Here is a 13256-nt window from a genome sequence, read left to right on the forward strand (position 1 = left end):
AAGGTCAATGGACTGGGACATCAGGGGTGCACACCCCTGGGGGGCCCCAGGTGACAGGCTGAGGGGCTGGAAAGGGATCAGCTTGACACAGCTCAGGGCTGATGGGGACGGTGCTGTGGACATGAGCATGGGGGGCTGTCCCATCCAGACCACCACCAATCAGGGGCTGTAACTTGGACAACTGGGCTGGGCCATGTTGGGCCACCAGAGCTGGGAGGGGCAGGGGCAGGCTGGGAATTGTCAGCTTTTGGTAAAAATTTTTAAATATTAAAAACTGCTCATAGAGTAGGGACAGTACATGAGAGATCACTGATGCATGGGAGGCATGGGGGCACTGGGAGGAGTGTGGGACTGGGACAGCGGCCCCAGCTATGAACAGAGATCTCAGGGACACGCCCTGGCTCTGCCCAGGCAGGCCCTGACCCTCGATGACCTCATGAGCCGTGGGATCTCCAGAGTGACCAGCCATGCCTACTGGCCAGCTGCATGCCCCCGCTGGCCCCACCACCTCTCAGGTGGTCGGGTGCAGCCGTGGGGTGCTGTGGGGCAACGGGGTGCCTCACTCCAGGCCTCCTTGGGGTCTGGCAGGAAACTCTGGGGAGAGCTGGCAGGTCCCGCCCCCCCGCCCCCCATCCTCCCAGCAGCCGGCAGCCCCCAGGCCAGGGCAGGAAGGAGGAGCCAAGAGAGGGGAGGAGGAGGAGGGTGCACTGGGCCCCGGAGGGCAACAGAGCTGCCACAGCCACAGGCTCTCCAGTGGGCAGAAAGCAACCCCCCCAGGGCCGCCCCGAAAGGGGCATCGTCCCTCTCCACTTCCCTTGTGACCCTCCACTCCAGGGACCAGCGCACCCTCTGACGGCCAGCAGACCCTCTTGCCTTCAGGGTGGAGCAGTCAGAGCCGCTGGCCTCACCGAGGCGCAGTCACAGGCACGGAGGCCTCCTCCCGTGGAGCTGGCGCTGAGCGGCTGTGGCTCCCGCGCCTTCCGTCCCCTCCCCGAGCGCAGGGCGAGTCTTCATGTGTCACTGCTGCTCCTGGCAGACCAGTGGGGCTGGGGGTGGACCCGACGGACCTGGCTGCCTGCCCAGTCAGCTCCCAGCCAGCGGGGCAGCCCAGGACTGGGAGGGCTGGTGTGTGACCCAGGCACGCTCCACACACGAGCAGCACTCCATTCCACAGGGACCAAGGCGCCAAGGGAGCCTGGGCCCCAGGGCTCAGCAAGCCCCGGTGCAGCCCCGGGAGACCTGCCCCCGGTGCGGGCGAGGAGGAGGTCGTGGGGAGGTGTCGGAGACGGTCGGCGATCCACGCTGGCAGGTGGCTGCAGACCCCCCACAGCTCCCCGCCCTTCACCTGATCAGCGCCCGGCCCTGCGCCTGCGGCTCCACCTGCTGGCTACTCCCTGGCACTGGGCGCCTCACCCGCACGCGCCTCAGAGAGGAGGGCCACCTGCCCCCCGCCCCCCGCCCCCCAACAAGCCTCCGGGAGGCAGTCCCCCTTCTGCTCTGAGGCACCTCCAGGGCCAGCGCGGAGTGCAGAGCAGCAAACCCCGGGGAGCCCCCCTCACTCACCTCGTCATTGTGGAGGTACCTGTGGCCCAGGATCCGCCCTTGCGGCCCAGAGCCCCGCTGGGACCCCGGGGTACGGGATGGGAGCGGGGCTGAGCCTGGACCGCCCCGTGTGGCCTGGAGTGCACGTCTGCGCCATTCGGAGCGAAGGTGGTGCTGGGCCGCAGGGGGGAGAGGGGGTGAGGGCGGTCAGCTGACCCCGGACTCCAGGGGCCCGACCCCAACCGCGGGCGCGACCTCCTCATTGGCCAGGCTTCTCTGCGAGGTACCAACTCTGGACCGACCACCGCCACCCCAAAGTTGTGCTGCGGCACTGGCCCTCCACCCGCTGCTGCCGGCCGCGTCCCTCCCGAGCTCTGCGCAGCCCCGGGGGCTCAGCCCCGCAGCAGCCCCTGGGCGTGGTCTTCCCCGGCCCGAGGGAGCGCAGACACAATGTACAGACGCTGGCCGTGAAATACAACTGGGGAACACTGAACTCACCCTCACAGCAAACCAGAGCTACGTGAAATAAATTGTCTTAAAATGTTTACCCCCAAAACGCCACACGTCAGTGTTTCCCCTAGAGAATGACTGAGCATGGGGGCCCGAGCTGGCTCAGTGACGGCTTCCCCTGGCCTGCTCCACTCTGCACACCCAGCCGCCCTCCTGCCTGGGGACGGGGCAGGGCCACTCCCGGCGCAGCATCTCCTGGGGCTCACCCTGCTACCCCCAGAGGCGGCGGAGGCTGGGCCAGGCTCTCCAGCAGCCCCTCATCGCCTCCGCTCCTGCCAACATCAAGGCTGCCCCACAGGGCCCAGGGGAAGGGAGGGGCACACGGCCCAGAGCCCACCCTGAGCTGCTCGGTGCCTCCCCAGGAACTCTTCTCAGGGGCCGGCAGCTTCACAGCTGAGAACCGAAGAAAGGGACAGGCAGGGCCCCCAGCCTCTCGCCTGCACCACACATGGCAGCTCTCTGGCGGCCATCGTCACCTCTGCCCAGGGCAACAGCATCAGCAGGGGGCATGCCCATACCCAACACAGACTGGCATTCAGGGGGCACAGCTCCCAGCCTCAGCGGTGTTGGCGGCTGGTGGGAGGTGGCTCAAGCCTCCTCTGCCTCCTTGGGTTTCACATCACGGCCTCACAGCGCGATGGGCGCATCTCTCTGCGTGTCTCCAGTCAAGCCCAGGCCAGCACAACAGAGATGCTGCCCCCCCCCCCCCCCCCCCGCCTGTGGGCGGGAGGTTCTCTGCTCCGGAGAAAGCAAATGGGTGCGCAGGGCCATTTTATTCCGCTGGAAATCCATCCGGACAGGGCCCCTCTCCCTTGGTGCCCCCCTGGCTGCAGAGGCTGCCACCAGAGCTGTGCATGTCCCTGAGCTGGCGGCATCACGTCACCGTGTACAGCTCCTCCCGGTGGTTCTTACAGATCTGATAGCGGCAGGCGAGGCCCTGTGAGCAGGCCCAGGGCTCAGCATGCTTGTCCCGCGGGGGCAGCAGGAAGGCTGCGCTCCCCGCCAGCAGCATGTGCCAGATGCTGTGGGTATAGTAATAGTTGTCGCTGGTCATCATGGAGGCGTAGATGGCAATGGCCACGGCGGCCATGGAGATGCCGGGCAGGAGGTAGAAGGCCCAGCGCTGCCAGGAGGGCGGGTAGCAGCGCCGCCGGTGCCCGCAGCGGTACACCTGGGGAGAACCGTTGAGAGAGCACTGGCACGGGGCTGCAGCTGTACCTCCCAGGGGCCTGCCCACATCTGGGTAGCAGGACAAGGATGGGCAGTACTCGTAAGGGGCTCCAGGGCATAGAGACCTGAGGTGTCCTCAGGCCTGGGCGAAGCCACACAAGGCCCTGAGCGCCAGGGCCTGGCCTCAGCACACGTGGGGGACTCCAACTCAGGACCAGCAGCATGGCCAGAGCCAGTGGTCAGCTCTCTCCTCCAGAGTGGGGGGTCTGTGGGGAGCTCCTTACCCACATGGTGACCATGACCACGAAGGCAAAGAGACAAGGCCCCATCGTGTTCCAGGCGCCCCTGCGGTCCAGCTGCAAGGTCATGGCCAACACCAGTGTGCCCAGGAGAAGCAGAACCTGAGTAAGACACAGGGACAACACAGGGTCACGGAGCCCAGGCCAGGGCCGTTCCTAATGGCACAAGGTCCAGCAGGAGCTGGTGGCTGGGGCGTGCTGGGCATCCTTCGCCCCCCCACTGCCCCCAGCACCCTGCCCGCCCCCTCGGAGCTGCTGGCACACTGCTCTGCTCCGCTGGTCGGGCAGAAGGCGCCCTCCTCTAGTTACTGACTCATCCTGAGGCTCAACTTAGCCAGGCAGGGCTCCAGGTCACATGTCTCCATCAGCCACGCCGGCTGTGGCAGAAAAAGCGCCACAGAGTTCTCAGCGCCTGGGAGAGAGACGGGCTGGGAAGGCCCTGCCTCCCCGTCTTCCACCTTCTCTCCCCAGAGCCTCTGAGCAGCCTGCACAGTCCCTTCCAGTGCCAGAGGAAGGGTCGTTATGGAAGACGGGAGGTTTCTAACGGCAGCAGCCAAACCCTCTTTCTGGTCTCTCCCTCGGCATGCAAGGCCTCTGCTCCTTCAGAGCCCAGCCTTGGGTGTGGGGTGGCACTCACATATTTCAGGGTGGCCTTCAGCCGCGCCATGCAGAGGATGGTGGCCCAGATGGACACCCCCGAGCCCAGGAAGTCGCAGTACTGCAGGGTGTCGTAGCTCAGGATGCACAGCACGGCCTCCCCCGGCTGGTCGCAGGCGTGATAGAACTACAGGGTGGGGGGCAGTGAGCAGAGAGGTGCGGGGCGGGGGGCGGCAGTGGACACTCACCCCCCCCCGGCCCCCCCCCCCGCCCCCGCCCCAGGGAGCAGCAGCACACCGTGGAGAAGAACATGGTGTAGGTGTAGACGGAGGCCTCCACCAGGAGGCAGCGGTGCACAGAGAGGGCGATGGGGGCCAGGAACATGAGGTTGCTGAGGGTGAGCAGGAGCACGGCTGCCTGCTGCTGGGCCAAGGTCTGGGCAGTGCTGTTGTCTGTGCAGCTCCACCCACGCCAGCCTGTGGGCAGGGCAATGCTGAGTGGGCTGAGGGTGGGCAACTGAGGCCAGGCTAATGGGGGAGGCACCTCTGAACCTCAGGGCACAGCCTGGAGAGAAGTCCGTTTCTCACCGAGGAGCAGGCTGGGACAGGTGTGTGTAGGTGCAGGCATGTGTGGGTGGGTATAGGATAGTGTGGGCAGACGCAGACAGCTGTGGGGCTGCATGAGCAGGTGTAAAGAAGTGTGGGGCAAGTGTAGGGAGGTGTGGGGCAGATATGAGGCAGCTATGGGACAGGTGTGGGGCAGGTATATGGCACGTATGGGGCAGGTGTGGGCAATATGTGTGGGGCAGGTGTGGAGCAGGTGTGGACAGGTAAGAGGCAGGTATGGAGCAGGTGCAGGCAGATGTGAGTCGGGTGTGGGACATGTCTGTGGGCAGGTGTGGGCAGAGGAGGCCAAGTCAGGAGGTAGTCCCATCTCTGGGGGTGCCTTTCTGCCTGGGGGATGGGAGGTACATGGCAGGAGTGGAGAGAAGGCGTCTGCCCTTGCTCGGCGAGGGTGCTCTCAGCCTGGGAAGTGAGCTGGGCTCCTGGAGGAAGGCACAGGGCTGAGAAGTCAGGGACAGGAGTGTCCGGAGGCTCCGGGCTGGCCCTCACCTGCCTTGCAGCTGCAGCCCGCATACAGGTAGCCATGTCTGCGCAGCAGGAGGCACTGGCCGTATGGCCCGCAGTCGTTCAAGCAGGGCACCAAGGACAAGGCGGTCTCCACGAGCACGGAGGCCCCCTCACACCCCCTGGAGGACGGGGCCCAGGAAGGCTGGCTGCGGGGTGTGCTGGCCAGCCTCCGCCAGGGCTCCAGCGGGCTCCTGAGGCCTGCAGTGAGGCCCGGCCCTGAGCCCTGGGAGACAGCAGCTGTGAGACACAGAAGCCAAGAGGCCCTTCCCCTCCGCACCACACTGCACCCAGCCTGTCTCGGGCTGTCCTGAGCCAGGCCCCTTCCCTGTGCCCTGACTCCCAGGGCTGCCTGAAGAGGGGTGCCCATTGGAGAAGGGGAGTCCTTCGTAACTCCCGGAAGGCAACTTACCTTGCGGCTTGTAGGAAGCTGGGTCACTTTCACACTCAGACACAGGCAGCCTGATCAGGGCCCTGAACACAATGACTAAACCACCCGGTGCCTCTGGTGGCCCCACGCCAGCCCCCAAGTTTACTTACTCAGGACTCTGAGGGCACACGAGCTGCAGGGAGAGGTACCAGCTGTCCGTCTCTGGGTAGGGAATGATAAGGTGGGCCTTGCGAGACACGGTGCTCAAAGACAGGGGGTACCCCTGGAAGAAGGCTGCAGGGGGAGCAGGAGGCCTGGTGAGAGGTGGCCAGAGGGGCTGGCGGGTCCTCAGCCGGATGCTCCTGCCCGTACCTGTGGTGCAGTTGAGCGCAGCGCTGAAGCTGAGGAAGGGCGAGGCAGCGTTCAGGCAGACCTTCACCCAGGTGTTGTTGGGCATCACACTCTACAAGGGGAGGCCGCGCAAATCAGCCCAAGTTCCCAGTCTGATGCTGCCACTGTCTGCGGCTCCACTGGCCCAGGGCCCCCAGGACCCTTTCCCCCAGCCCACAACACCCAGCCTCTGACCCCGCCCGCAGTCCCATTTCCTCCCTTTCTGCAAGGGGTGCCCCTATCCGGCCCAATGCCTATTGGGGCCACCGCCACCCAGTGTCCATGATAAAGTCAACGCCCGAAGGCTGAGCAGCCTCACTCAGCCTGGAGCTCTGTGCTGTGAGCTGCGCTGGGCCGAGCCCCACCTCGTTGGCCCACAGGGCGATGGTGAGGGAGCCCCCGCTGTCCATGCCCGTGCTCAGCTGCAGCCGCATCACCGCAGGCACGTCCGACTGCACCAGCACCGAGGCCCTGTCCGGGGGCCTGAAGTGCACAGACACCACATCCACGTCTTCCCGCACGGCCTGGTAGCTCAGGAGGCAGAAGGGGCCGCCGCCCACACGGCTGCTCCCCGCCAGGTCCCGCCAGCCAGGCCCCGGGGGCAGCAGACCAGCAGATGCGTTGTGGCTCTGGTTTGAAGTGTTCTGCAGAAGATGCTGGAAATTTACGATCCAAGGCCTGCAGGCTGTCAGGAGGACAAGGGCCCAGCTGGAGAAAGGGCTGGGGACCGAAGTCAGGGCAGAGCCACCCCAGCCTGCCTTCCCATCAGCCCACCTGTGAGAGAAGCTACAGTGCTGAAAGCCACCAATACATGGGGCCCTGCCAGGCTCTTGGCTGTCACTTGCAACCACCGGTCCCAGGGCGGCGAGGGCAACAGCAGGCGGCAGGCCTGGGCGGGGCCAGTGCAGGTGAGCACCTTCTGGAAGTTGCTGGGCAGGGTAGCTGAGCCCACGGTGAGGTGCACGGGGCAGCCCCAGCTCCCGTTGGACACACAGCCCTGCAGCTCCAGCCGCAGCTCCTGGGTGAACTCGGGGATGAAGATTCTGCAGCCAAGGGGGTCGGGCTCGCTCAGGCTTTGTGGCTGCCAGTGACCCCCCTCACTGGTCACACTCACGGTGGCTGCCCCACTTCCCAGCAGAACCCCAAGACCCAGAACCCAGCCTCTCCCACCCGCAGGGAAGAAGTGGTAACACCCACCCCATCAACCCGGAGGCTGGGCCCCCCCCAAACCCCCACTCACTTGAGGTAGCTGGGCTGGGAGAGGAGGGTCTGTGGCAAGGGTGTGTCGGGCTCCAGGATGGAGACCTCGACTACCCGCACGACCAGCATGTCAGGCTGGAAGATGTAGGCACAGGTGGGAATAAAGCCCTAGGAGAGAAGGAGAGGTGGGGGAGGGGATTTTGTGGGCACGGGATGGGGCAGTACCAGATGGGAGGTGGGCTAGGCTGGGGTGGGGGAGGCAGGGCTGCAGCAGGGCCTTGGCAGGGTCTGTCCTGAGGAGGTAAATGACAGGGACCAGCCATTCCCACACGGGTGTGTCCTGCCCCTCCATCAGGAGAGCAGACCCCTCACCTTCACCTCAATCTTCTGGGATGAGGGGGGCAGGTGGGCAGCCACAAACCAGTCCCCAGGCGCCGGGTGGGAGACGTTGATGGAAGTGTTGCTCTGCAGCATCTTGATGAGGAAGGAGGGCTGCACGGAGGTGTTGGCAGGGAAGCTGGTACCCAGGGGGTTGATGACGGGAGGGGCGCCATAGCGGAAGTACCTGGAGGGGGGACAGCAGGGCAGGCATCGGATGCGGGCGCTGGGCTGGGGCGGGCGCTGGGCCGGGGCGGGCGGGCACCTACACGGTGATCTCCAGGTTGGCACAGGTGGGGCCGCCGCCCTGGGCCACCTGCAGCAGCCAGCGCAGCAGCACGGTGTCCGGGGGCACTCGGAAGCGGTAGAGTCTGGCACTGCCGTACCAGCTGTAGAAAGACAGCTTCTGCGGGGACTGCGAGAACTGCTCAGACACCAGTCTGATGTCTGCGGGGAGAAGGCACTGTCAGCCAGACCCGGGGTGCCCCAAGGCGCCCCCACCTCCACGTGGGGGGCAAACAGGGGACTCAGAGCCCTTCTGCCCTGCATGGCCCCAGAGAGAAAGGACGAGGGACCCAGGGTGGGCTGGGCTGCAGCCTGGGGATGCCAGCCTTCTAACTCTGACCTGGAAAAAGCTCACAGTCCCCTCCAGCCCTGGCAGTTGCTTCTGGAAACTGGGCCCACTTGACAGGTGAGGGAGTTCAGGCCTGGAGGCTGGCCACCTGCTCAGCCCATGATGACATGGGACACAGAGGGACCGATGCCTGAGTCCCCTCACCTGGAGAGGTGGCAAGCAGAGACCTGGGGTGGAGGTCTGGCCAGCCGTGGGGATCTGGGGACAGCTGGCCCCATTTCCTATGGGCATGTGCCCATACTGAGTGGCCCAGGGATAAGGCAGGGCCTATGGCAGACAGACCACCCAGGGCCTCACCCGGGGCTCTGGGCCCCAGTCCCTGCAGCGACTCTCAGCCTCCCACCTCTCTGGCCCCAGTCCCTTGCTCCCTTCCCCTACATACTCCAAAAACGTGCCCTCACTGCTCACTCCGTCAGGCCAGCATTTCCTGGAGCAGCTCTGAGCACCTTCTTAGACTCAGCACAGAGTCTAGGCCCCAACCGCCCAGGCACAGCCTCCACGAGAGCCTGTGTCCAGGTCCTGCAGTGTAATCGCCTGCCCCGTGAGTGGGTGAGGGTGCCCACCCAGGCCCCTCCCTGGGCTCACAGAATACGCACACACTGCTGTCCTGTTGGTGGGAGACCAGGCCTGGGCTGGGCCACCAGGTGCCTGAGCTGGATGGCAGGGATCCTGGCCCCAGTACCAGCCTCTCGACCCGTGTGACCTTGAGTGTCCCTCCCCGCTCTGGGTCCCAGTTTCCTCAGGATTCGGCAAAAGTGAACAGCACCTCCCTTTGGGGGCCCCTCCCTCCAAGGTCAATGGATGTTCAAGTGCTTCTGGAAGAAATGCACTGTGGACACAGCGGGGTGCGGCCTCGCTCCCCTCCAGGCTGGGGGTGCCTCCCTCTGCCCTGCTGGGAGAGTCGCTGCTCACACAACCCGGCAGCAGGCCGGGCCCTCAGTAAGAGCCAAGTGAGCCCGACATGGGGTGAGGCTCCACATGGGGCGTACGTCAGGCTTCCCAGGTCCCACTCACCAGGCTGTGGCCTGAGGAGGCTCGGAGCCACTGAACTGCAGACTTCTTCGAGGCCCCTACAGACCCTGGGATAACATGCCGGGGGCCAAAAGCCTAAGTGCTGGGAGGTGAGGATAGCTCCCCACCCCCCCTCAGGGGCGCATCTGGGGCTGAGAGAAATAGTCAGCCTCTGGTGGGCCCCGAAGGGGAGCTCACATGCAGAGCGTAGCCCCTGAGAGGACGGCCTCCGCCCGCCAGCCCTGGAGCACCAGCCTGAGGACACTTGCAGCCCAGCTGGTGGCTGGGAAGTTTCAGCAGGTGCACAAGAGACCAGAGACAGGCTCAAGGTCACCCTAAGACGCAGTGGTCCCCACTCCCGGGGCTACACAGCCCCTCCCAGCACCCCATTTCTTATGGGCATGTCCCATCTCCCTGCCCCAGATGCTCACTCTGTTACCTTGGTGAACATACCCGGTCATGAACACATCAGCCTGAGCCGGATGTGGAAGTCACATCTCTGAGAACAGGGAACAAGGGCGCATGCACCCCGCCCTGCTCCGCAGCCCCCTCCAAGGACACAGGGCTCGGGGAGGACAAAGCAAGTCCTGAGCCTGTGCTGGGAACCCGAGTGAGGGCGCCCTGTCCCACGCTCTCCACACCGGGACACAGGACCGGGCACTCCCATCGTTTCCGGAAGCCCGGCTGCACTGCCCCAGGTTCCGGGCTCCATAAATCGCCCACCAGTGGCCCTCACCCATCCCTACCCCTGATGGAGAAAAAGGAGAAAACAAGGTGGCAGGAGCTAATGGAGCAACGTAATCGGGAGTCATCTCCGGAAACTGCTTTCATTTCAAGCTCAGAAACCAGAGGCGCAGTCCTCCAAGAAACAGGAGCTTGGAGGAGCAAGATGTCAGGAAAGGAGGGGCTGCGAGCAGCAAACCCAGGAGCTCTCCCAGGCCGTGCTGGGTTGGCTGTCTAACTGCTTGGGGAGGGGCACCGGGGCCTGGCAGCCCTGCCAGCCTGGCCACATGGCCCCCCTGGAGTCCCAGGCCATTAGGCGTCAGGGGAGTTCACTCAACATCCCCAAGCCCCGGGCAGAGCCCCGATGGGCCACCGTCCTGGGTCACGGAAGGCTGGGGCCTCTCAAGGGGGCAGAAATGCAAATAGAGGGACACAAGTTCACCGACGCGGTAAAGTGCCTTTTCCTCCACAGCGCCCTCTCCTCCCAGCTCCCCGGGCGCCTGCCAGTCCTCCGGGAAGTGAGGCAGCTGTGAAAGTGACTGCAGCGGCTGGAGGTCACCGTGGGCGGGGTGGCAACATGACACCCACCTGGGCCCCTACTCCAGGGTCTATGCAACTTTCTCCCAACCAGATGGGGGACCCCTGGCATCACACTGCCTAACCCTTCTTTTCAGCAGCCTCTCAGCTGGGTCCCCGCAGACCGCACTCGTCATTCCGACCAGAAGGTGTCGGAGAAGGAAGAGAGAGGGAGGGCGCCTCCCGGGGCCGTTTGCCGAGCCTCGCCCTGGGGACAGAGGAGGGTCGGACGCGTCCTTTACACCCCGACCGCTCGCCCACGCAAGGGACTGACCTGGCACTGCGCCCGCGCCAGGGGAGCGCACAGGTGCCCCCGTGAGCGTACAGGTGCCCCCGGCAGAGCGCAGGTGCCCCCGGTGAGTCACAATCCCGGCCCCACCCCCCTGCTCCCCCGCCCCGCGCCCGGATGGCGCCCACGCGCCCGCTCACCTCTGTGACCGCCGTCGCCCGCCGCGGCCGGAGGCGGCCGAGCGAGCAGCAGCAGCAGCAGCGGCCCCGCCACCGCCGCCCGCGCCGCGTCCCGGGCCCAGGTCCCAGCCCGGGCCATGGCTGTGCGCTCCGCCCGGCGCTACTCGGCCCGCGTCCCCGACCGCCTGCCCCCGCCGCCCGGGCAGCCGCCGCCCCGGGCTCCCATCGTCCCGGCCGGTCCCGACACCGCGCCTGGCACTTCCGCCTGCCAGGCCCCGCCCCGCCGGGAGCCGCCGGGAGCCGCCGGGAGCCGCGGGGAGCCGGGGGACGCGGAGCGCGGAGCGAGGGGCGCGGGGAGCGCGCAGCGAAGGGATAGGGATGGGAAGGAGGACGCGGGCGGGGGGTGCGACCGGGGCGGGGTCAATGCGGGGTCAGGGCAGCGCGGGACTGGGGGCGAGGTGGGGTCAGGAACCATATGGGGTCAGGGCAGCGCGGAGCGGGGCGCGATGCTGACTCTGGAGGGCCACGGGGACCCGCGGCGCGGGGCCGGGTCGGGGTGTGGGAAGTAAGCGCGGTCCTGAGCCAACGTGGGCGCGGGGGGCGTGCGGAGAACAGTGGGCCAGGAGGCGGTCGCAGGTTGGGGCCGGCTGGGAACCGCGCGGGCCGGGGTGTTCGCGGGCCGGGATGTGGCGGGAATTCAAAGCGCGAACTAGACCGCGCGGGAGGTGCGGGCGGCACGGGAGGATCAGAGAGCCCCAAACCTTCCTGGAGGCGCTGGGTGGCCCCACGCGACGCGAGTCAGAGGGGCTCTGGCGGAGACGCCCCCACTTCTGCCTCCAGGGCTGGGCCGCTGCTGTCGCTCCACCAGGGCGCTACCAGTGAGCGTAAAAACCCCCCACAAAATAAATCTTATACTCCTCAGGAAAAAAACCCCACAAACCAAAACCCCCATACACACAGATGAAGGCTGAAAGGCTCCGTGACGTCAACTTAGAAACATTCACACCGGTGAAGGACATCCTGCGCTTATTTGAGCCAAACCCTCCGCAGCTGCGGGGCAGTCCGAGTGGAAGGAGACAGTGCTCCGGCCGGGGCTGCACTCGTTTTATTCATTACATCAAAGAGGAGGCGGAAGGGGTGACATGAACTCCATTGGCCATAGGTTAGGGGGCGGGAGAAAGCAAAGTGTGTGTGAGGGGGCAACCTCTGGGATTGGATAAAAAGTAAAACGTTAGACACACTTACTTTTACTAAGTGCGTGCAGGACAGTTAACAGGCATCAATTAATGACAAGGAGGGGATTTGTGGACTCTGCAGAGCGCTGCCTGTGCTTTGAGGGGTCTAGAAAGAGAAACATTACTTAGACATTCCAAACATGTGTTATCATGGATGCAAAAAGGCCATATGTAGGCTCAGTTCAGGCCAAGATTGACCTTTGTCAGGGAAAATACAGGCCTAGGCCATGACTACCCACTGTAAACTGCTTTTAGTTAAAAAGTCTTAATTTCAGACCATACCTTGTGGTCACTTCAGGTCTGAGTTTGTAAGGCTGCCACACAGGCCGCCCTGAGCTGCCAGGTTAGCACGGGGCCATGTGGGAATGTCACAGTGGTGAGTGGGACTAACTCCTCGGCCTTTACACCAGGACCCCAAACACGAAATGCTCAGAGGCTAGAAGAAAACCTGGGTAAGAAGAAAGTCTTGGGGAAGTGAAGGCATTTCTAAATATGGCCCCAAACTTAGACGTCTTTAGAGGCAGGACTGGAAAACTCAACTAGGCGAAAATGTTAAAAACAAGCCGTGAACCAAAGAGGACGCGTTTTGCCCCTGGTATTACAAAGGGCCAATCTCAGTAAGATTAATAATAAAGAGCTCCTACACATCTAAGAGAAAATGCCCGCGTCCCACACAAAACCATCGGATATTCCTGGAAAGGAAATGCAAATGAACAGGAGCAGGCTCCCTCCTCCCTCCTTAGAAATTTAAATTCAAATTAAAAAGCTGCCCTTTTCTCTTTCACCTAACAAATCTGCAGAGATCAGAAGGTAATCACCCCAGAAGGGTGACACTCTGAGCCTCTGAGTATGTAGCCTCCTCTGCGGTGCCTTTTCCCTGGAGACGTTCCCAGCAGTTTACCCAGATCTTGGTCCTGGGGGATGGACATTTGATTCGTGAATTCCCACACCATGACTCAGACACTCTTCTAACAGTGCACCTGCAGCAGGAAGCTGTAAGCGCTGTGTTCTGGTTGGAAATGATCTACCCATCACTATAGCTCAGCAAAGGAAAGGGCTGAAGTGTGTTCACAAAGCTGCCACTTT

At 64.2% G+C, this 13256-nt stretch overlaps 1 protein-coding gene across 2 annotated transcripts; it reads right to left on the reverse strand.

Annotated features, from left to right (window-relative positions):
• Nucleotides 1-2807: 2807 nt before the first annotated feature.
• LOC308518738 (post-GPI attachment to proteins factor 6-like) lies at nucleotides 2808-11074 on the reverse strand (the record flags this gene model as incomplete). Of its 2 annotated transcripts, XM_081090492.1 has the most annotated exons (13): nucleotides 2812-3223; nucleotides 3507-3623; nucleotides 4159-4305; nucleotides 4416-4594; nucleotides 5231-5367; nucleotides 5786-5909; nucleotides 5988-6078; nucleotides 6371-6690; nucleotides 6780-7048; nucleotides 7246-7373; nucleotides 7578-7770; nucleotides 7853-8030; nucleotides 10957-11074. In XM_081090492.1, 13 exons carry the CDS (start codon nucleotides 11072-11074, stop codon nucleotides 2927-2929), a joined length of 2298 nt encoding a protein of 765 aa, XP_080946618.1. In that variant the 3' UTR covers nucleotides 2812-2926. The 2 variants fall into 2 exon arrangements, with proteins under 2 accessions (XP_080946619.1, XP_080946618.1); XM_081090493.1 differs by lacking the exon at nucleotides 5231-5367 and having other exon boundaries at nucleotides 2808-3223.
• Nucleotides 11075-13256: the final 2182 nt, after the last annotated feature.

This window comes from Myotis nattereri, assembly GCF_964212035.1.
Source record: "Myotis nattereri genome assembly, chromosome: 4".
Taxonomy (NCBI): Eukaryota; Metazoa; Chordata; class Mammalia; order Chiroptera; family Vespertilionidae; genus Myotis; species Myotis nattereri.